Below are 23,057 nucleotides of genomic sequence, written 5' to 3' on the forward strand. Positions count from 1 at the left end.
GAAAGGATAGTGAACAAATAACTACAGATGTAAAATATACTTGAGATTCCCATCAGTTCTTTTCTCTATGATTCAACACTCTACTTACTTGGAGAAGTCATGGTTCTTCGGACCCTGCCTTGGGGTCATCTTCAAGGCCTTCCCTGACCTCAGTGGAATACATAAATTACTTAATAATTTATCTAGAAGATAAGTTAACTTTTGAAGCAGAACTGTTTTTATTTTACAAATTCCCATTTCTCTGTTCTTGAAGTATGACTGTGTAACAGTTAGCACTCTGGACTCTGAGGAATGACTTTTCTGGCAATTCAGATTAGAACCATCCCCTTAATGTAAAGCAAATATGTACTTATAGTGGGTGGTCTCATTTCATCTGTGACCTTGCAACAACAAGTAAGTATCTAGCTTGGGGAAACTAAATAAAAAATGTGATTAAAATCTTTCTCCTGAAAACTTGAAATTACAAACCATAGCAGGATCAGTTGCAAGTATGCTCATGATTTGGGGAGAGTCAAATATATTCTTGATGCTTCTGATGCTACTGGTGAAAACCATGTAGCCACTGGGTTGGGTACTTGAAAGAGGATTTAATAAGGTAGATAAAACCCCAGTTGTGACCACGGAGGCAGTGAAACTCTTTAATCACATTTTCTTTGTACTCATGGTTGAAATTATAACAAAATTAGATACTTTGAAGATAGACTATGTTTTTATAAACATATTTTATAAAAGGCCTAACTAATTTTAGCATACATAATTGTACACTTTGACTAACTTAAAGCTCTTGTATTTCAGTCAATTTTGGTTTTCTACTTAACCCAAGTTTTAAGGACTTCTTTAGAATTTCAGTAATGGGTATAATATATTTTAGGGAACGCAAATTGGCAGACAGCATATTTGAATACAAGCATTAAATCATCTTTTAATGGGAATCTACTATTTCTCAGAAGCTTTTATTTCATTGCCACAGCACAAAAGATCCTCTGAATGCCACATAATGGAGCTCTTGAATCAATATGTGAGTCCATTGGGTCTTAAAAGTTCCTCTATTGCCTCCAGCAATATTTATATCGACATTTTTATGCATCGTGCACTTGATTTCAAAGTCCAGAAATCTTTGTGCTTACTTCATAGATTACTAGAAGTATTATAGACTCATAAAATTAGATCCTTCCATGAAAAACAAAGGGATGAATAAGCGTTTAACAATAAACAGCTCTAGCTTCTCCAGAACTCTACCACTTAAAATCAACTGAGCAAGAATAATAACAAATGTGATAAAATGCAAATGGCATGCCAAGGTTTAATATTTAAACAAATGAAAACACATGAGTTATTATATCATTGCAGCAAACAACCCTGTGAGTTAGGAATTATTTTCTCCATTTTACAAATAAGGGAAGGGAGGCTTAGAGTAAGAGCCTCACCAGATATCATAGTGAATAACTGATAGAGTTAAGACGCGAATCAATTCTCTCAAACCCCAAAGCAAACACACTTATCTCTAAAGAGTATTGCCTGATGGGAAGGAAGAAAACCAGCTGTCAGCCTGTCATAGGGACCTACGAGGGAGGCTGTAAGTGAGAGCAGCAGGAAATTACCTGGTGTGGCTTCCAACTAGATGAATGCATTTTCAATAGCTGATGACTGAAAGATTTTAAAAGAAGAAATGACAGAAAACTGGTAAGTTAGATATACATAATAAACATATTAGACAAAATCAAAGCTAATTTTAGTTTCCATTTTGAAAATCAATATAGCGATTAAGAGCATGATTAGAGTCAGGCTGTTCTGGATCTAAGCTCTCTTGCTTTGTGTTTTAATGCAGGGGAGGGAGGAGCAAGATGGCAGAAGAGTAGGAGACATCAGGTCCCAGGGGTTCAGCTAGATAGTTATCAAGCCATTCTGAACACTTACAAACTCAAAGGAGACTGAAGAGAAGAAGCACCGCAATTCCAGGAACAGAAAAGCAACCACTTTCTGGATGGTAGGATGTGTAGAGAAGTGAATCTGAGGTGATATATGGTAAGAGAGACTGTGGGGGTTGGGGCCAGCTCCCAGCAAGTGGCAGAGCAGTGGAGCACAAAATCAGGACTTTTAGAAGTCTGCTCCACTGAGGGACATCGCTCTAGAGGCTAAGTGGGGGGTGGAGCCCTCGCGGGGACAGTGTGGTGTCCCAGGACTGGCAGTGTCACAAAAAGAGCTAGGGTGCCTGAGTATCAGAGCAGGGAAGCTGGCTGCAGAGATGGAGGCGAGGAGGGGGCTCCCAGCTCGGGGTTACCTTAAACCATGATCCGAGGCACAGTTGGGCTATTGCTGTTCCAGCAGGGACCCCACAAGTGGCAGATCCAGAGAGACTCCCCCTCCTTCCTCCCCCAGGAGGAGCAGAATGGGAGCATGTTGCAGAAATCAGCTGGATTTGGAGACTCCAAACGGGGCCGTGCACGCTTGGTCACGGGCCCGGTGAGCAAGGAGCGCAGCAGGAGACCAGGGAGACGGGAGTGATTGCCGGGTTTTCTCTGAGGGTGCACCAAGAAGTGGGGCCCTGAGCTCTTGGCTCCTATGGGCCAGAGATTAGGAGGCTGCCATTTTCATTCCCATCCTCCAGAGCTCTATGGAAAGTGTTCAGGGAACAAAAGCTCCCCAGAGCAAACCTGAACAGATTGCTTAGCCTGGCCCCTGGCAAGGGCAGTGAAATTCCACCTTGGGCAAAGACATCTGAGAATCATGGCAACATACCCCTCCCTCAGAAGATCAGCAAGAACATCCACCCAAGACCAAGCTCCTGATCAATAAGAACAGTGGAACTCCAGAGTTAGGGAAATGTAACACATAAAATTCACAGCTCTTTTCCCATGATTCATTAGCCTTTCAAAGTTAAATTTTTTTAATTTTATTTTTTCTTATTCTATTTTTTAAAATTTTTCCTCTTTCCTGTTTTAACCTTTTTAAATTATTTTATCTTATCAACACCTTAAAAAATTTTTTTTAGTCTTCATTGTTATAGTTATATTCTATCCTTTCATTCTATTTAACTTTATTTTTTGTAAACATATAAGTTTTACTTTCTTTAAAATCGTGGGATACAGTTTTTTTCTAACTGATCAAAATATACCCTAAATCTAGCACATGGCTTTGTTCTAGTCTCCAGCCTGATCACATTCTTTCCTCTTTTTTTTTTTTTCAACCAACTTCTTATCTGATCAATTCCTTTTTTAGAATCTTTTTTAATCTTCATCCTTACAGTCATATTCTATCCCTTTATCATGTTTACCCATATATATATACACATATACATATGTCTATATATATTTTTTTTCTTTCTTTAAAATTGTGGGAAGCAGTTTCTTCTAACAGATCAAAATACTCCCAAAATCAAGTGTGTGGCTCTGTTCTATTCACTAGCCTAATCACATATATATATGTATGTATATATATGTGTGTGTGTGCATATATATATATATTTTTTTCTTCTCCCTATGGCTTTGGGTCTCTTCTGATTGGTTAGTGTATATTATAAAGAAGCAAATCAATCAATGTGATACAATACATTAAAAGAAAGAACAGGAACCATAGTATACTCTCAATAGATGCTCAAAAACCATTCGACAAAGTACAGCATCCTTTCTTGAGCAAAACTTCACAGTGTACATACAGAGGGTACATACCTCAATATCATCAAAGCCATCTATGAAAAACCCACAGCAAATATCATTTTCTTTTTAAGATTTTATTTATTTGATAGAAGAAATCACAAGTAGGCAGAGAGGCAGGCAGAAGGCGGGGTGGGGGGACAGGCTCCCTGCTGAGCAGAGAGCCCGATGCAGGGCTCGATCCCAGGACTCTGGGACCATGACCTGAGCTGAAAGCAGAGGCTTTAACTCACTAAGCCACCCAGGTGCCCTGTGAATATCATTTTCAATGGGGAAAAGCTGAGAGCTTTCCCCCCTAAGATCAGGAACATAGCAGGGCTGTCTAGTATCACCACTGCTATTCAACATAGTACTAGAAGTCCTAGCCTTAGCAATCAGACAACAAAAACAAATAAAAGACATCCAAATCAGCAAAGAAGTCAAACTCTCACTCTTTGCAGATGATATGATACTTTATGTGGAAAACACAAAAGACTCCACTCCAAAACTGCTAGAACTCATACAGGAATTTAGTAAAGTGTTAGCATATAAAACCAAAGCACAGAAATCAGTTGCATTTCTATACACCAACAGCAAGACAGAAGAAAGAGAGATTAAGGAGTCAATCCCATTTACAATTGCACCGCAAACCATAAGATACCTAGGAATAAACCTAAGCAAAGAGGCAAAGAAACTATACGCAGAAAACTATAGAGTATTTATGAAAGAAATTGAGGAAGACACAAAAAAATGAAAAAATGTTGCATGCTCATGCACTGGAAGAACAAATATTATGAAAATGTCTATGCTACCCCAAACAATCTACACATTTAATGCAATTCCTATAAAAATACCATCAATTTCTTTCAAAGAAATGGAATAAATAATCCTAAAATTTATATGGAACCAGAAAAGGCCCTGAAAAGCCAGACTAATGTTGAAAAAGAAAGCCAAAGTTGGCAGCATCAAAATTTCAGACTTCAAGCTTGGGAAAATTGGACAGCCACATGCAGAAGAATGAAACTGGACCATTTCCTTTCACCACACGCAAAAATAGACTCAAAATGATGAAAGACCTCAATGTGAGACAAGAATCCATCAAAATTCTTGAGAAGAACATAAGCAGCAACCTCACCAACTTCAGCCACAGCAACTTCTTCCTAGAAACATCGCCAAAGGCAAGGGAAGCAAGTGCAAAAATGAACTATTGGGAATTCATCAAGATAAAACGTTTTTGCACAGAAAAGGAAACAGTCAACAAAACTGAAAGACAACTGACAGAATGGGAGAAGATATTTGCATGACATATCAGATAAAGGGCTAATATCCAAAATCTAAAAGAACTTATTAAACTCAATACCCAAAGAATAAAAAATCCAATCAAGAAATGGGCAGAAGACGGGACGCCTGGGTGGCTCAGTTGGTTAAGCAGCTGCCTTCAGCTCAGGTCATGATCCCAGCGTCCTGGGATCGAGTCCCACGTCGGGCTCCTTGCTCAGCAGGGAGCCTGCTTCTCCCTTTGCCTCTGCCTGCCATTCTGTCTGCCTGTGCTCTCTCTCTCCCCCTCTCTCTCTCTGATAAATAAATAAAATCTTAAAAAAAAAAAAATTTAAGAAATGGGCAGAAGACATGAACAGACATTTCTGCAAAAAAAGATATCCACATGGCCAACAGATACATGAAAAAGTGCTCAACATCACTCAGCACCTGGGAACTATAAATCAAAATCACAGTGAGATAACACCTCACACCAATCAGAAATGGCTAAAATTAACCAGTCCAGTCAGGAAATGACAGGTGTTGGCAAAGATGTGGAGAAAGGGAAACCCTCCTACACTGTTGATGGGAATGCAAGCTGGTGCAGCCACACTGGAAAACACATGGAGGTTCCTCAAAAAGTTGGAAATAGAGCTACCCTACGACCCAGAAATCACACTACTGGGTATTTACCTTAAAGATACAAATGTAGTGATCCAAAGGGGCACATGCACCCGAATGTTTATAGCAGCAATGTCCACAGTAGCCAAACTATGGAAAGAACCTAGATGTCCATCAACAGATGAATGGATAAAGAAGATGCAGTATATATATACAATGGGACACTATGCAGCCATCAACAGAAATGAAATCTTACCATTTGCAATGATGTGGCTGGAACTGGAGGGTATTATGCTAAGCAAAATATGTCAGTTAGAGAAAGACAATTGTCATATGGCATCTCTGATATGAGGAATCTGAGAGGCAGGGCGGGGGGCTTTGCGGGGAAGGGAGGGAAAAAAAGTGAAAAAGATAGACTGGGGAGAGAGACAACCATAAGAGACTCTTAATCTCAGGAAACAAACTGAGGGTTGCTGGTGGGGGAGGGGGGAGGGATGGGTGGCTGGGTTTTGGAGATTGGGGAGGCTATGTGCTATGGTGAGTGCTGTGAATTGTGTAAGACTGATGATTCACAGACCTGTTCCCCTGAAGCAAATAATACATTATATGTTAATCAAATTTAAAAAAATAGCTATGCAATTCTGGGTGGTTAATCTTGTTTTTTTTGTTTGTTTGTTTGGTTTTTTTTGCCTCAGTTTCCTAAATGCTTTTAAAAAATAGGGATACAAAAGTCATTCTATCTTAACATGGGTTTTCTCTAATAGCCTGACAGATGATTTGTGTTCAGAAAGATTATTTTGGGAAGAGATTCTAAGGAAGCGGAGTGTGGAGGAAGGGAAAGAGTCACACAGGGAAGGAAGAAAAAGATGATTGAAGGGCAAATGGGGGATGGTCCCTCTGGTATACCCTTCAAAAGCTGCATTAAATATACTTCAGAAATGCCCCACCAAAGAATGGCAATAACCCCTACTAGTCAGAGTTGAACATATTCTGGTAAATTCCCTGTTTTTGTTCATTTGTTTGTTTTGTTTTGTTTTTTAAGGATTTTATTCATTTATTTGAGAGACACAGTGAGTAAGAGAGAGAAAGAGTGCATGCATGAGTGGGGGAGGGGCAGAGGGAGAGGGAGAAGCAGACTCCCCGCTGAGCAGGGAGCTCTGTGATGCTTGATACAGGGCTAGATTCCAGGACCCCTGGATCATGACCCAAGCCAAAGGCAGACACTTAACCAGCTGAGCTACCCAGGTGCCCCAGCTAACTTCCTTCCTCTTAAAGGTTTGCACATGTGTCAGAGTAGCAGCACAGACACACTTAGGAACCCCACTTCATGGTAGTAGAGAAACCCTAGGGAAGAATGCATGAGATTCTCAGTGGAGTTCAGGCAAGATCCTTTCCAATTTTACATGTGGATAAGTAACTGCCATAGTAAAAACGGGAATGGAAAGGAGAACTCCAGTGCTGGTGACAGAAAGAGTATCAGTGACCGCCAGGGGCCACAGGATGGGACAAGGGGACTGACTACAAATGCACAGAATAGTTTTGGGAAATAGTCTATGTAGTAAATGTTGTGATGACACACATATCACAAAACTTATCTAATTACACACTTTAATTGAATTTAACTATTAATATAATCATAATTTTTATAAATTATGCCCCAATAAAGTGATTAAAAAAAAAAAACGGGGGGGTGAGGGATGCCTGGGTAGCTCAGTCAGTTAGGTGACTGCCTTCAGCTTAGGTCATGATGCCAGGGTCCTGGGATGGAACCCCACGTTGGGCTCCCCGCTGAGGGGAGCCTTTTTCTCCAACTGCTGCTTCCCCCTTACAAATAAATAAATGATAAAATAAATAATATCTTAACAAAAAATAAAAGATAGGACGAACTAAGATGTTCAGCACACATGAAAGGTGTCTATAATAAGTACCTACTCATATCATCATGCAAACTCAATGTAGTAATATATGCAAAGCACATTATTTAGTACATATATGAGTAATCGTAGCTATTATAATTAGTACCACTAGCTTGAGATAACCCTGATAACTCTGAAATAAGTAGGAGAGTGGGAGCAGAACTAGCTTGAAGGAAGACTGATTTGTTCACATAAAGGTAATATTAGAACACACAGGTGACAAAAATTTTCTAAGGAACTTGGAAATTTTCTTTCTTTTTTAATAATTGATTTATTTATTTGAGAAAGAGAGAGAGAGAGAGAGCATGTGTAAGCATGAGCAGGGAAAGGAGCAGAGGGAGAGGGACAAGCAGACTTCACACAGAGCACAGAGCCATCATGGGGCTCAATCCCATGACTCTGAGATCACGACCTAAGCCAAAATCAAGATTCAGATGCTCAAAAGACTGACCCACCCAGACTCCCCTGGAACTTACAAATTTTCAATGGGAAATAAATGTGGACCCATATATTTGAGAGAGAGCCTTAAAGAAGGATAGTTGATGGGGAAAAATAGTAAATGTGAATAAAAGGGACCTTTTGCTGAGAGAAGATGAAAGAGCCAAGGAAATCATTGAGTGTTTACAAAAGGAAGGTGAAAACTCACATTTATTTAATATCTCCTATGTGCCAAGGACTTGGCATTACTATTTAATTTTCCTAATTGTTTTTATGATATAGATGCGGGAATTAAGATTTAGAGAGGTAAACTCATGAGCTCAAGGTTATGCAGCCACTAGGTAGCAGAGGGAGGAGTCAAACTTGAGACAGGTCTTCCTGATCCAGAAGAGTCCGGCTTTAATGTGCGCTTTAGGAGTGGGAGAGTGAGATTTACAGGGACTCAGAATGGCATAGGTCTTGAGAACCACGGGGTGGGGGGGATTTGGAAGGAGGAACTGCATATAATGACTGACACAGAGCAAGGAAGGATACCCTCTAAGGGTGGCATGAAAACCTTTCAGGAGCATAATAAGGTTCAGTAAAAGATGTGACGGTAAGGAAAATAGTAGGGTTAGTGAGTACAGACTCATTGATGGAAAAGCTGATCTGTGGAAGATGGAAGAGAAATATAGTAATAGGTGCAAATCCACTCAATGCCCAAGATGCCAATTCTTCTTTGATGCAGCCAGTGTAGGCCACATGGATTATTTTAAATTTTTATCCCCTATTTATGTGTATGCCAAAGAAAAATAACAATACAAAACATCTGCCATTTAAGGAAAAGAATGTGATTATTTTATAGTAAAGGACACATATCAGTACAGGAAGACAGTAGCACTACAGCACAGATGGGTCAACTCGCCTCTTCTTGGTATTTGCTACCACTGTTTGCCAAAGATCCAGCATCTGGGTCCAAAGAGAAGCCAAGAGATTGGTGCTCAGATGGTGAGATGAAGTCCTGATTTACTCTGGGTATTTGTGCTAATTCTAGTAGTTTCTTTGGGTAAATTTTATAGTTTTCTCAGACTTAGAAATCATTTCTAAGAATGGCACTTGACATTTTTAAAGTCACCAGCCACTCCGAGCATGTAATAAGATTACTTGCCCAGCTGCTAGAAAGCATGGGGCATTGGTGGAGTCAGCTGCTGGCTAAACTAAAAGAATAGGACATTTGATGATAAACCTTGGCCATATCGTTCATTCAAGAAATATTTATTGAGGGCCTTTCTGAGTCAGGCAGCATTCTAAGTGCCACAGAAACAACCACAAAACCTCAGCCTCCACAGAGCTTATACACAACTAAATCTGCATGAGCAAATAAATACAGAGTTAGGAGGAGAGACCTGCTATGAAGAAAAATAACAAAGGGTAAGAATATAGTTGTGTGAGGTTGTTGCCTTAGGATGCTTGGCAAAGTTCTTTCCAAGGAAGTGACATCTGCATAGAAACTGAATGTTGTAAGAGTAAAAGATCAAGCATCTGAGTGAAGATCTTTATGGGAGAAGAGCAAGTGCAAATTTCTTGGGGAAGTAATGAATAAGTGCTCATTGTTTTAAGGAACAGCAATAAGACATGGCTGTCTTGGCTAGAGTGTGATAGGAGTGTGATGGGAGAAGTGGGAAATCATAACAGAGATGTAGCCAGGCCGAGATCATGGAAATAGAGCTTTGCAATCCTACTGACAAGAAAGGCATTCACATTTTCCCTTATGTGTAATAGACAGCCATTGGCGGATTGCAAGCATTGCAGTGTCCTTTCTAACTCAGTTGCTGTCCCAAGCCAGCATGGGAGAGGATAAGACACCTTTGTTCCTTATATTCTGCTGAGACCCTTCCCCATGGTCTCTTTAGTCTGGGAACCAATACCATTTTCCTAGTAACAAGGCAGAGCTGACATGGCATTCTAGGCATTTACAAGCATGTGCATGAGGGCTAAGTATTAAATTATTTTGATAACTACAATGGTTCTAGAAGTCAGCTCGTGAAGTGAGATTTTTTTAGGAGGGAAGAATTCAAGATGATAGACTGTGATAAAGGTGCTAATACATAGGACTAGGGCTCATTATAAAAGTCCTGGACCTTAAAGAAAAAAAAAAAAGCCAAGATTTGAAGAAATAAGTTTTGCAACTACAGAGACGCAGACCCTCTGAAATCAGGGAGTAGTGAGTGAGGAATCTTTATGGAATCAGAAAGTGCCTGGAAATTCTGGGGAGATGGTTCAAGCAGCATTTTGTGGGGGAAAGCAACATTCAGGACTAGTGCCCCTACTGACTGGCAAATCTGTAACTTTATTTGTGTCAGTCAATAAAACTTTCTCAGGTTTGTTTTCTAAATGCCTTTCAGGCATGTCATTTGTTTGACTTCACAACAACTTTGGGAGATGGGCAGAACAGGTAAGAGCTTTAATATTGACAGATGCGGAGGGGACCTGTGGCTCATAGAAGCAAAGTCATCAGTTCAAGGTCATTGTGCTGTTCTGCTTATTAAGGAACAGAGACAAGGATAGGATGTAGGTCTTTTGATTCCTGAGTCAAAACTCCATACTTTAGAGCATGCTCTTTTATGAGGATTGTAGTGATATTAAAAACATAGTTGACATTAGCAAAAGGAAGGGGAAAATGAAGGGGGGCGGGAATCAGAGGGGGAGATGAACCATGACAGACTATGTACTCTGGGAATCAAACTGAGGGTTTTAGAAGGGAGGGGCCTAGGGGATAGCTTAGCCCACGGACGGGTATTAAGGAGCACACGTATTGCATGGAGCACTGGGTGTTATACACAAACAATGAATCATGGAACACTATATCAGAAACTAATGATGTACCGTATGCTGACTAACAATACATAATTTAAAAAAAAATAGTTGATCCTTGAGCCCCATAGGTTTGATCCACTTATACATGGTCATTTTTGATAAAAACAGTAAATCCACTTTCTCTTCCTTATGATTTTAACATTTTCTTACTTTAAGAACACAGTATGTAATACATATAACATAAAAAATATGTGTTAATTGTTTATGTCCTTGTTAAGGTTTCTGATCATCCGTAGGCTATTGATGATTAAGTTTTGGGGGAATCAAAAGTTATATGCAGATTTCTGACTGCAGGAGGGTTGATTCTCCTAACCCCTGTATTGTTCGAGGGTCAACGAAACATAGAATAAATGAAATTTTTAGGAGTTAAAAAATAATAAATGCCTAATAGCCCAAAAGAAGAAAACTTAGTCTAGGAAGTAAAGTATGATATGTAGAGAAATCGAGAAAGACTGATCTAGACATGGACTGGAGGTGCCACATTTTTTCTTTAAATACCAGGAGAATGGAGAATTCATCAGATAACTTCCCAAGGCCTTTTCTGGTCTCCAAAGTCTAGCTCATGAACTTGTCCTCTTCAGAGTTAAATCCAGCTCTTCAATCAAGTTGCTAGAATAAAAAATTACTCATATGTAAGTGTTGCTCAAGTGTATACATTTCACTTCCATATACCTCAGGCTTTCACATATTATATACTGACACACCTGAAGTGTCTTTCCAATAGCAAATTCATACTTTCACTAGTCAGTTGGCAAATAATTCTTTTGATCTGTCAGTGAACAGTTTAATTTTTAAAGTATCGCCATATATATATATATATATATATATATATATATATATATCTTTACAGCTGTGCTTCTATTATTATTTAAATACTTTTACATACCACCCTTAGTTTAAGAAACAAAAGCAAATATTTTTTCAAGTTATTTATTTATTTTTATTTTTTATTTTTAGTGACCTCCACATCTAGTGTAGGGCTTGAACTCATGATCCTGAGATCCTGAGATCCTGAGTCACCTGCTCTACTGACTGAACAAGCCAGGCACTTCTAAGTTTTCATTTTAATCATCACAATAAGTACATTCCTTAATCCTCATCAACAAAAGGCAATTTTTTTTTTTTAAATAGCACTACCTGATGATTGTAGTAACACTGAAACAAAAACCAAATAATCTTGAAACAAACGCAGAATTCATCTAGAGGGCTAAAAAGGACACTTTTTTTTTCCTTAAAGACAATTTTTTACCCCAATCCCATACTTATCTGTGTGTTCAATTACATTAAAAGAACATGTATTCATTATTCAGAACAAAATTCTGGGAATGTGTGGTTGATGATTCTGTTACAAGATGTAGGATGTAGCAATGGAGGAAATGGACAGATCCTAAAATTACAAATGGATAAGCAACATAAAGTATTGCAGAGTTAAAGGTACAGAGAAAATTTCCAAGAGCTAAAAGAATTGTGGGTAAGATAAAGACCTTTATCAAAGGAACAAAAGGAGCCTTCCAATTTTTAACAAAGTTTACAAGAAACTGATAAAACATCAGCAAATACACCATCAAAAAGTCCAATTACTTTTGGGCAAAATCATCAATATGAAATGTCTTCTCATAGGTGTCACTTCAAATATAGTAGACAATCAAGAAATATAAAACAATTTTATAAAATTATAAAAATAACTTTATTGCACTTGTTTTTAGTTAATCTATGTAAAACAAAGACTATTGTCATCTGCTTAATCACATATCCACAGAACCCAGCAGAGGACTGGTATACAGGAAGAACAAGAAATATATCACGTTGTTCCACATCTTATTGGAATCAAAGAGTGATCAATAATCAAGGGGCAAAAACTAAACACTCATATCATAACTAGTGATTTATTATGGTCACATTTAAGATTATTGCTTAACCTATGTACATTCGTATTTCAAACACAATTCCAAAATGCATCCAGTAAGGAATTGCCTCTAGTCTCAATTCACTTGACCAGAACGGATGTCATTCCTAAAAGTTTAAATAGGGAACTCACAGCATGGTATAGAAAAGGAAAGAAAGGATTAGAGGAAGGAAAGAAGAAAGAAAAAGAAAATGAAAGAAGAGAGAAGAAAAGGAGACAAAAAAAAAAAAAAGAAAGAAAAGAAAAGAAAAAAAGAAAGAAAAAAGATTTTCAGTTCCACAGTTAACCAAGACCTACACTAAAACATTTCTTTCTAGGCCTGTTTCCTCACCTGTAAATGGTAATTCTCAGTTCCAAAATGTCAATAGAAAAAAAAAAAAAAAAAGAATAGCTTGAAAATGAAGAAAGGCCAGATTTTCCCTGGTCATCTTTGACTTTCCTCCTTATTCTTTTTTTAGAGGTGTTGTGTGTGTGTGTGTGTGTGTGTGTGTGTGTGGTGTAAGATTTTATTTATTATTAGAGAGACAGAGCACAGAGGGAGCGTGTGAAAAAGAAGCAGCCTCCACACTGAGCAGGGAGCCCACGTGGCTTAATCCCAGGACCACCACGGAATAAGAGGCTTAACCTACTGAGCCACCCAGGCGCCCTTCCTCCTCCTTATTCTTAAATCACCCCATCCCTGCCCCAAACTCCGTCACTCCCTTTTCAACATCGTCAAGGCTTTCCGCTCAGACCACTGCCGCCCCCTCAGTTCCCTGGCACTCCTCCAGTTCCCCTCCTTAAACCGTGATTCTTACCTCCAAGTATGGGGAGCTGGCAGTTGATAGGGTCTCAGCCACACAGAACCAGTTCAGAGGAGGCTGTGAAGAGGGGGACCATTTCCTCCGCTCAAGGCAGTGAGGTGGAGGTGGAGCAGGGCTCCATGTCCTGTGGCTGAGTTCTGAGAGCAGCTCAGTGTTAGCACATTGCACTACCGCTCTATACTCCTCACAGCACTCTAGGAGGTGAGTGCTGCTGTTCTTATTTTCACCGAAATGAGGCTTCTAGAAGCGCGCCCAATGCCGTCCAACTTGTAAGGGTATTGGCTGAATTCGAACTCAGGTAAAACAACAACAATAATAAAACACGTCTGCACTCGTCCTCAACTATATTAGAGAGATTGGTTTAGGCCCAGGAAAGAGGCCCAAGGGAGAAAATTGAAGAGTCGCGCGACAGGTGGCAGAGGCGGGGAGGGAGGGGCTGCAGGCTACGGAGACCCGCCCACGCGCCGTGCTTAAGGCAGGAGCCCCCTTAAGGGAAGGGGGCTTTTCCTCCCCCGACAAAAAATAACTCCTCAACTGGGAGGGGGGGTTCCCTCCGAGGGCCACCCGCGGAAGGCAGAGGGCTGGGCAGATGGACGAGGAGGACCCGGCCCGTCGGCGGAGACCGGAGGAGGAGGAGGGTTCGGAGAGATGGGAGGAGGCAGCCGAGGAGGGACAGCAGTCTTGGGTGTGGGCCAACCGGGTAGAAGGGGACCAGCGCGACCTGTTGATGGGGCTGAGCGGCCAAGAGAGCTGGGAGGCGGCGGAGCCCCGGGAGGTCCCGGAGACGACGGACCCGGAGGAAGCGAAGGAGCCGAGGCCGGTGGGCTTGGGCGGCGGGAGCAGAGAAGGGCGGGCGGGGTGGGAGCCCTCCGAGGCGAGGGGCGGGGAGAGGGCGGCCCCCGGGGGAGGGGCGACGGCGGGGCGGGAGGGAGAGAGCTGCGGAGAGGGGCGGGGCGAAAGTGACTCGGTGGAAGCCGAGGGGCAGTCCCGGGTGGCCGTGAGTATCAGCAGCCCACGGGAGGAGTTGTGGAGCCTGGGCGTCCCGGGGCCCCGGAAGCTCCGGGAGCGGTACTGGGAGGGCACCCAGGAGCGCTACCGGGAGAGGGAGGTGAAGCGCAGGGCCAAGGGCGCGAAGCCGTTCCGTAGTAAGTACCAGCTGGAGAAAAAGCCCAACTGGCTGAAGAACCCGACGCTGGTGGGGACCGAGCCGAGGGAGGTCCTCAAAGTGAAGACTGCCGAAAACTTGGGCAACTGGGTGTCGGGGCAGCAAAGCCAGCGGGCCACGGTTCGATTCAGCCTCTACCCCAGACCTCATCTCCAGTCGCAGTGGTCCATCTGCCGCCACTCGGTCAGTGTCATTAACGAGCTGGCAAAGATGGGCGATCCAGACGTCCTGGAGATGGTGCAGGAGGAAGGTAGGAGCCGGCGGACTCAGTGGCGCGGGGGCGGGGGGGGGCGGGCTGGGCGCGCGGGGACCCCGGGGGACGTTGGAGGCCCTGCGGCCTGGATCCCGGGGACGTTCTCGGGGCGGCGTGCCCTGCGCGAGACAGCGGCTGCAAGACGCACAGTCCCTAACCCCGGCGGGTGGCTAGGTGTCAGCCCACCGTGATTTCCCCTGCCGCTCGCGCCAGCCCGGGACCTGCGTCCTGTGACCCCGGCGGTTCCGAGACCGCGGTGCTGCTCCAGTGTGCGCCGCCGGGCAGTGGAATAATGCGGGCGGCGAGGCGAGCGCGTTCGCTGCGGGAGCTGCGGCGCTCGGGCCTCAGACTCCCACGCGGGGCCGAGGCTTTGGATGTATGACAGCGGTCTCCGGTGTACGGAGCTAGCCCTTGAGTTCTTCTGCCTCTCTTCACTTGCCAATTACTGATCAAGCTGGGAGATCCTCGGTAATTACGCGAGGGGCAGACCCTGCGGTCCATGGGCTTGAGATTCTTGTGCACCTGGAAACGCTGCTGTTTTACTGGCTTTCACTGAATCTTCAGTTCCGTTGAGAAATATATGTTCATTGTTTGCTAAGGCCGTTGCACAGATCTAGGTTCTGTGGCTCTTTTTCAGTACACACATATGCCTAAGAATGCACGTATGTTTTGGGGGCTATCTCCAGGACTCTCAATGACACTTGCCTCGGAGACACTCTGTTTTCATGTCTTGTTTGGTATTAGAACTGAACATGGAAACAGTTTTTTTTTTAAGTGATAAAACATTCTAGTAGGCCTTATTGAGTCTCCAGAGTCACCAAGAAATACAATGCATTATTGAGCCCTCTCTTTTCTTACGTTTTATTGAGATGTAATTTAGATACCGTAAGTCATCTATTTAAAGTGTACAGTCGGTGCTTTTTAGTGTATTTACGGTTTTGCAATGGTCTCCTCAAATAGAAACCTTAGCCAATGGAAACCTTAGCTGTCACTCCTCATCCCCCTATTTCCTACACTTAGTTCTAGGCAGTTATTAATCTATTTACTGTCCAGATGTACCTATTCCGGACACTTCCTAAAAAACAGACTCTTAGAATGGGTGGTCTTTTGTAACTGTTTTCTGTCTCTTACCATAATGTTTCTGAAGTTCATCCGTGTTGTAATTTGCCTCCTTCCTTTTTATTGCGATGTACTACTCCATCATTATAGACATACCATTTTATCTAGTCATCAGTTGGTGGAAAATTGGGTTGTACCTTTTTTTCCCATCAGCACAGATAATGCTGCTCTGAGATTCGTGGACAAGTTTTTGCATGAATACACGTTTTTTCCTAGAGACAGAATGCTAACATTTTACCTTTTAGACATAATAGTTAATGGGGTGTTTCTAGGATTTGTTACATTCTCTTTGTTTATTTTCTTCAAAATTGAATACATAAGCAATCAATCTTATCCAGTTAGCTGTTTTCCCACTATCTAATAATTCTTAAACTGAATTGTAAAGGCAATGAGTAAATATATATGTGTATATGTGTGTATGTGTACTTTTTAATGATTTATTTATTTACTTTTGTGAGAGAGAGAGAACGAGTGAGAGGGGCAGAGGAGAGGGAGAGAAAACCTCAAACTCTGCACTGAGCATTCAGCCTGATTCAGGGCTCAATCTCAGGACCCTGAGATTATGACCTGACTGGAAACCAAAAGTTGGTCACTTAAACAACCTTGCCACCCAGGCACCCCAAGTGTAACAATGTTTAAATAGTTCCTAAACAAATACTGCTGGTAAAATGTCAGTGTTGCTGAAATTGAACTATTGACTGCTTGACATTGTAAGGAAGTTGTGATTTGAAATATTCATTCTTTAGTTAATTTATGACACATTCAACATGGCAAAAGGCAGTTTTAAGGGTTTAACATTAGAAAAGACACAAGTAAAGTTGAATGTAAAGTTGCTTGAATCTTTACAACTGCTTTAAGCATTGTATTTAGCCAAGCCACCCCTCCTTAAGGACTGTGAATATTTGAGTGTATGCATTTTGTTTTATGCTGCTGGAAGAGGTGTAAACTGAGAAGATTATTTGGTAAATACAAGGGCTATTTTTGGGCTCAGGGTTTGTTGGAGTGTGTATTCTTAGCAATGTGCTTTCAGAGAAAACTCAAAGCCCAGTCTTTGGGTTGGCTTTACTTTTGCTCATATTTTTTGATTCTCCATAGCATTTGATGTTAAACCTTTTATATCTCTGGTTTCAAGCCCATAGGAAGAGTGTAATTATTTCTACTGATTTTAGAGGATGCCGGAGGAATGACAAGAGGCTGACTTAAGAATTGTTGGCTTCACATCCTGCCTCAGATATGTTTGTTTTGACAAAGTTTTGGTGATTATGTGTAATTATGACAACTTCATACTTTGTGAGTGAGTGTGACAGTTTGCATCTCTGGCATCTGCGTGCATCTGATTGTGCATGTGTGTGTCAGAGAGACAGAGCTAGTGTGCACTATGTGTGAGAGAGAGCAGTGTGTGAGGAAATATATCTGTTTTTTCCTAATCTTTCTGCTTTTCAAAAAAGGGGGGAGTTTACAAAGTGTGTCCCACCTGGCTCTGGAGGCTTGCCCTCTCTCAAAGGGTGATGTAATTGGGCTGGGTACCCAGAGAGAGCACCATTGGTGGGGGAGGGGGGAGACAAACACAGGGGACAGAAGATGACCTTTCAGGCCAGCACTGAAAGGAGAATGTCAGGAAGTATACAGTGTGTAAAATGAGCAGTAGTTAGTTAAGGAAGAAGTGAGTTGTTAGTTCTAAGGAAAAAAGCAAGTTGAAAGGGAAATGGGTAAGAGAATTAGTAGGGGTAGGAAATAACCTGGAGGAGCTGTGTTCTCCCGTTTCCACATTCTTAATAAACACTCTGCATCCAGCTCAGATAGCAACTTGAAAATGTGTTTCAATTAGTTGTTTTATGTTAAATGCAGCAAAAATGCTAAGGAGAAGGAAGGGTTAGTGCTTACAGTTTTTCCACTCTCTCTTCTAAAAAACAGAATTCTAAAATACTCTATAATCCTAGTTTAAGGCTTGCACTTCTTCCCTCTGTATTCTGAACAATTCTTGTGCATAATGACTCTCTTTGTTCTCAAGAAAATAAAAGCCTCTCCTAAGTCAGAATTCAAGTATGCTACATTGAAAGACAAAGCACATGCTTTGGAATTTTATTTTTTGTGTACTTATTATAAAAGTTTGCTTGATTGGTTTTTTTCTCATTCAAAAATCCAGTGAAGGGTGGTCACCATATTGGGTAATTTTGACCTCTACATCTAGATAGTACTCATGGGTAAAACATTTTGGTGATGGTGCTGGACCATGTTTTATATCTTTTAAATAATTTTTATTTATACTTTTAGTCTTTTAAATGAGAAAGCCTGCACTTGGAAAAGTTAAATGATATAGCTATAGCCACAGTTTAGTTTTTGTGCTTTGCTATTGCTTTTGCTATTGACTTTTTAATAGCAGACCCTGCAACAAAAAAAGATCTGAATACCAAGGAAATTCTTTCATCTTTATTCTGACAGTTTCAAATTTATCTCAACCAATTTAAGATTTGAAAACCAGTAACAGAATATATCCTAATAATAGTAACAATATCAACAAAAATAACTTAGATTCATTGACTTCTGCACCCTCATAGCTGCATGAAACACTTCACATGCATTTTCTCATTTAATGCTTGCACCGACGGGATGAGGTAGACATTAATCCCATGTATATGATACTTGGAGGCTTTCAATTTATGCATATAAGTTGCAAGGAAGGCTGGGATATGTGTGTTTTGTTTTGTTTTTGGTTTTGCTAGAGCACATTGCTTCACCATAATTAGCATTTTATTAGTGAAGAGGAAGGTGGAGAAAGGATACTTCTGGGCAGCCAGGGGCAGCCTCTCCTGTATTTGCCCACCGTTAACAATCTTACCCATTTTATTAAATAGAATCTTCTCAAATTGCTCAAGCCTAGGAGAGTCCTCAACTTGTACATCTGAAATTTGACCGCAGTTTATTTCAAATGTTTACATAAGTATCTGTGAGTCATTGATGTGTTTTCACACACACTTGCCCCCACGGCAGCACAGACAGCCACACCTTCTTCTTGGTTTGTGGGTTTACTGCAGCAACTCCTAATTTGTCTCTTTGCTCCATCCCTGTGCCTTCTTTTTAACCCATTCTTCACTGAGGGACCTGTGCGTTCCATACAGTGTAAAAATAAATACGACTTAAAAGCTTTTTTGTGGGGAAACCTGGTGGTTCCGTTGGTTCAGCATCAGACTCTTGATCTCAGCCCAGGTCTTGATCTCAGGGTCATGAGTTGAAGCCCCTGCATTGAGCTCTACCCTGAGCTTGGAGTCTACTTAAAAACAACAACAAAAAAACTCTTTTGTGGCTATTTTACTTAGAAAAAAAAAAATCCAGATATACAGAGTCTTCCACAAACTGTCCCCAACTCTGTGCCTCTCTGTTCTGTCCTGCCCCTCTACCTCACCTCCTCATCTCCAGCCTGACCTTCACTTCTTTGAACATGTCAAAACCATTCCTGCCTTCCAGACTTTATGTGTTCTCATACGGCTTGAATGTGCTCAACTTTCACACTTGATCTTAGCCATAAGGATGAGAAGCGATATGTGCTCAACTTTCAAATCTCAGTGTATATGTTCCTGCCTCAGAGAGATTTTTTTGAATTTCTCATATCTAAACTACTCCCCTGCCCAGCTCTGTTTATAGCATTTATCTCAAGTTTTGGTCGGCTTCCTCTGCAGAACTGAAACTTCTTAACAATGGAGAATCGACACATGTTAGCCATTATCATATTATTATCATTGTTATGTTAATGATCCAATATTGAGAACTGTTAAAGGTCTGAGATTTTACTGTAGCTGGAAATTAACAGAATATCCCACTACAGTTTCATGGATACTGGTAGAAGATACAAGACACATGGATCAGAGACAAAGGACAGTTTATTACCCACAGCATTCACAGTAGCCCAAGTAGCAGGATTTTCTTCCCATTTCTTGGGCCTAAGTTGCCAAAAATTAACTCAAAGAGACCCAGAAAATACTTGCATATGTGGTGAGTTGTAATACAGGAGAGTAGTCTCAAGTTAAGGAACTTGAGTCTTTTGTACTAGTCAATAATTTTGCCTTCTGTTTGCTCTGGAGGAAGACCCTACTGCAGTAGTCCCAGATGCAAGCAAACCTGCCCTTTGCTACAGAAGGAGATGCTGTATCTTCCAAGGTATTCACTCAACCAAGATCCTTGAAAAGATAATCCAGAACAGAGGGCAGTCAGTGTCTCACTTGCAAGATACATAGAAACGTGAGAGACCCACAGAGAATTGTCTCTAAACAATATCTGCCTTTAAGTATTCATCCTTAAGTAACATACTTGGGTTTTGTATAATTAACTTTATGTAAGTGAAATATTAAAGTTTCTGCCCCCCCCTTTTTTTTTTTTGCTAAATAATATTTTTTGGAGATTTATCAATCTTTTTGCATATAATTGAAATTCATTCAATTTTGTTACTAGATACAATACCTAGTATTATTATATATATTATTGGCTATAATATCACTTGTATTTTCCACTTCACTATTTCTGGATATTTGAGATGATTTTAGTTTCCTAGTTATTCCCAGCAATACTTTTATGGATATTCTTGTACATTCCCATAATGCCTCTATTTCTTTGAGTTTATACTTAAGATAGCACATCTCAAACTTTTTGATCTCAGATCTCTCTTCATAATTTAAACAATTATTAGGAACCTCAAAGAGCTTTTGTTTATGTGAGTTATGTCTGTTGTTATTTACTAAGGATTTCCTCTTTTACCTGTTCTATTAAAAATAGTACTGGAAGTTCTGGAACTACTTGGGCAAGAAAAAGAAATAAAAGGCATCTACATTGGAAAAGAACAATTAAAATTCTCTCTATTCACAGATGATATGATCTTATATATAGAAAATCCTAAAAAAGTAACCCCCAAATCTCTTAGAGCCTATAAATGCATTCATAAAAGTAGAATACAAAGTCACTACACAAAAAAGTTGCATTTTTGTACACTAACAAAGAACAATCTGAAAAGGAAATTGGGAAAACAATTCTACTTATAGAATAAGAGACATATCTACAAAAAGGTTGCTACAGCTAATGTCAAAAAAGTTACTGCCTTCCAGGATTTTTGGGTTTCAGGTCTGACATTTAGGTCTTTAATCCAGGAGTGCACTTGTGATGAACACTGGAAGATGTATGGAACTGTTGAAATTTTATATTGTATACCTGAAACTAATATAACACTATATGTTAACTAGCTGAAATTAAAATGAAAACTTAAAAAAAAAAGAACAAGATATTTAAGAATTAACCAGAGACTGAAAGACTTATATAAATAAAACTACAAAACACTGCTGAAAAAATTTTCTAAAAATGCAGACAACCTCATGTTCATAGATTGAAAGACTTAATGAGATGTCAGTACTAACCAGAGTGATGTATAGATTCAATGCAGTCCCTCTTAAATTCCAATGATTTTTTTGCAGAAATAGAAAGATACATCCCTAATATTCATATGAACTCTCAATGTATACTAAATAGACAATCAATCTTAAAACAGAAGAATAAGGGGTCCCTGGGTGGCTCAGTGGGTTAAGGCCTCTGCCTTTGGCTCCAGTCATGATCCCAGGGTCCTGGGATCGAGCCCCACATCTCTGCTTAGCAGGGAGACTGCTTCCCCCTCTCTGCCTGTCTCTCTGCCTACCTGTGATCTCTGTCTGTCAAATAAATAAATAAAATCTTTTAAAAAAAGAAAAACCAAAAGAATAAACCTGGAAGATTCACACTTCTTGATTTATAAACTTACCATAGAGCTACAGTAATAAAAACAGTGTGGAACTGGCATGGAAACAGACATAGACCAATGGAATGGAATAGAAAGCCCAGAAATAAACTCCCACATATATGGTCAAGTGACTTCTGGGAAAAGGGCAGTTTTTTCATCAGATGGTGCTGGAAATTTGGATACCCACATAACAAAAGAATGAAATTGGACCCTTACCACCACCATATACAAAAGTTAACTCAAAATGGATCAAACCTAAATGTAAGACCTAAAACTATTAACCTCTTAGAATAAAAGAGAGCAAGGTTCGTAATGTTGGATTTGGCAGTGGCTTCTTGTATGTGACACCAAATGCACATGCAAGAAAAGAAAAAGAGACAAAATGACCTCATGAATATGAAAAAAAATTGCGCATCAAAAGATAGTATAAAACAGTCTAAAAAAGCAAACCACAGAATGGGAGAAAATGTTTCCAAATCATATATCTAATTCAGAATATATAAGGAGCTCCTGTAACTCAACAATAAAAAAAAATATGGTTAAAAAACAGGCAAAGGATTTGGATACACATACATAAAAATATAAAATTGGCCAGTAAGATGCTCAATAGCAAAGTCAAAGAAAAGATGCTCAATAGCAAAGTCATTAGGGAAGTGCAAGTCAAAACTAACGTGAGCTACCACCTCAAACCCATTAAAATGGCCACTATCTAAAAAACAAACAAACAAAAATAGGATTTGATGAGAATGTGGAGTCATTAGAATCTTATGAACTGTTGGTGAGAATGTGTAATGGTTGCTATCGAAAACAATATGGCAGTTCCTCAGAAAATTAAAAATTGAATTGCCATACCATCCAGCAATTCCACTTTTCAGTATATGCTCAAAATAATTGAAAGGAGGATCTCAAAGGGATATTTTTACAGCCATGTTGATAGCAGCATTATTCATAATAGCTAAGATATGGAAACAGTCCAAGTGTTCATTAACAGATGAGTGGATAGATAAAATCTAGTATACACATACAGTAGAATATTATGTAGCCTCAAAAAAGAAGGATATATGCTACAACATTGATGAACCTTGAGGACATTAAGCTAGGTGAAATAAACCACTCACATAATGACAAATTCTGTATGATTCCACTTTTATGAGGTACATAGAGTAGTCAAGACTGTAGAGACAGAAAATAGAATGGTGGTTGCCAGGGACTGGAGGAGAGGAGAATGAGGAGTCATTGTTAATGGGTATTGTGTTTCGGCTTTACAAAATGTAAGAGTTCTGGAGATAGATGGTGGTGATGGTTGCTCAATATTATGAACATATTTAATACCTTT

At 40.3% G+C, this 23,057-nt stretch overlaps 1 protein-coding gene across 3 annotated transcripts in view; it reads left to right on the forward strand.

Moving 5' to 3' along the window:
* The first annotated feature begins 13,934 nt into the window (after positions 1-13,934).
* The window catches only part of ANO5 (anoctamin 5), a 96,925-nt gene continuing 87,802 nt past the window's right edge, over positions 13,935-23,057 (forward strand). For 2 of the 3 annotated variants that reach the window (XM_059138402.1, XM_059138410.1), the window contains exon 1: positions 13,935-14,249. In XM_059138402.1, coding sequence (XP_058994385.1) covers positions 14,078-14,249 — 172 coding nt within the window. In that variant the 5' untranslated portion in view covers positions 13,935-14,077. Of the gene's footprint in view, positions 14,250-14,292; positions 14,845-23,057 lie in introns of those variants that run through there. The other variant, XM_059138419.1, reaches the window with a different exon arrangement.

This window comes from Mustela lutreola, chromosome 1 (genome assembly GCF_030435805.1).
Source record: "Mustela lutreola isolate mMusLut2 chromosome 1, mMusLut2.pri, whole genome shotgun sequence".
Lineage (NCBI taxonomy): Eukaryota > Metazoa > Chordata > Mammalia > Carnivora > Mustelidae > Mustela > Mustela lutreola.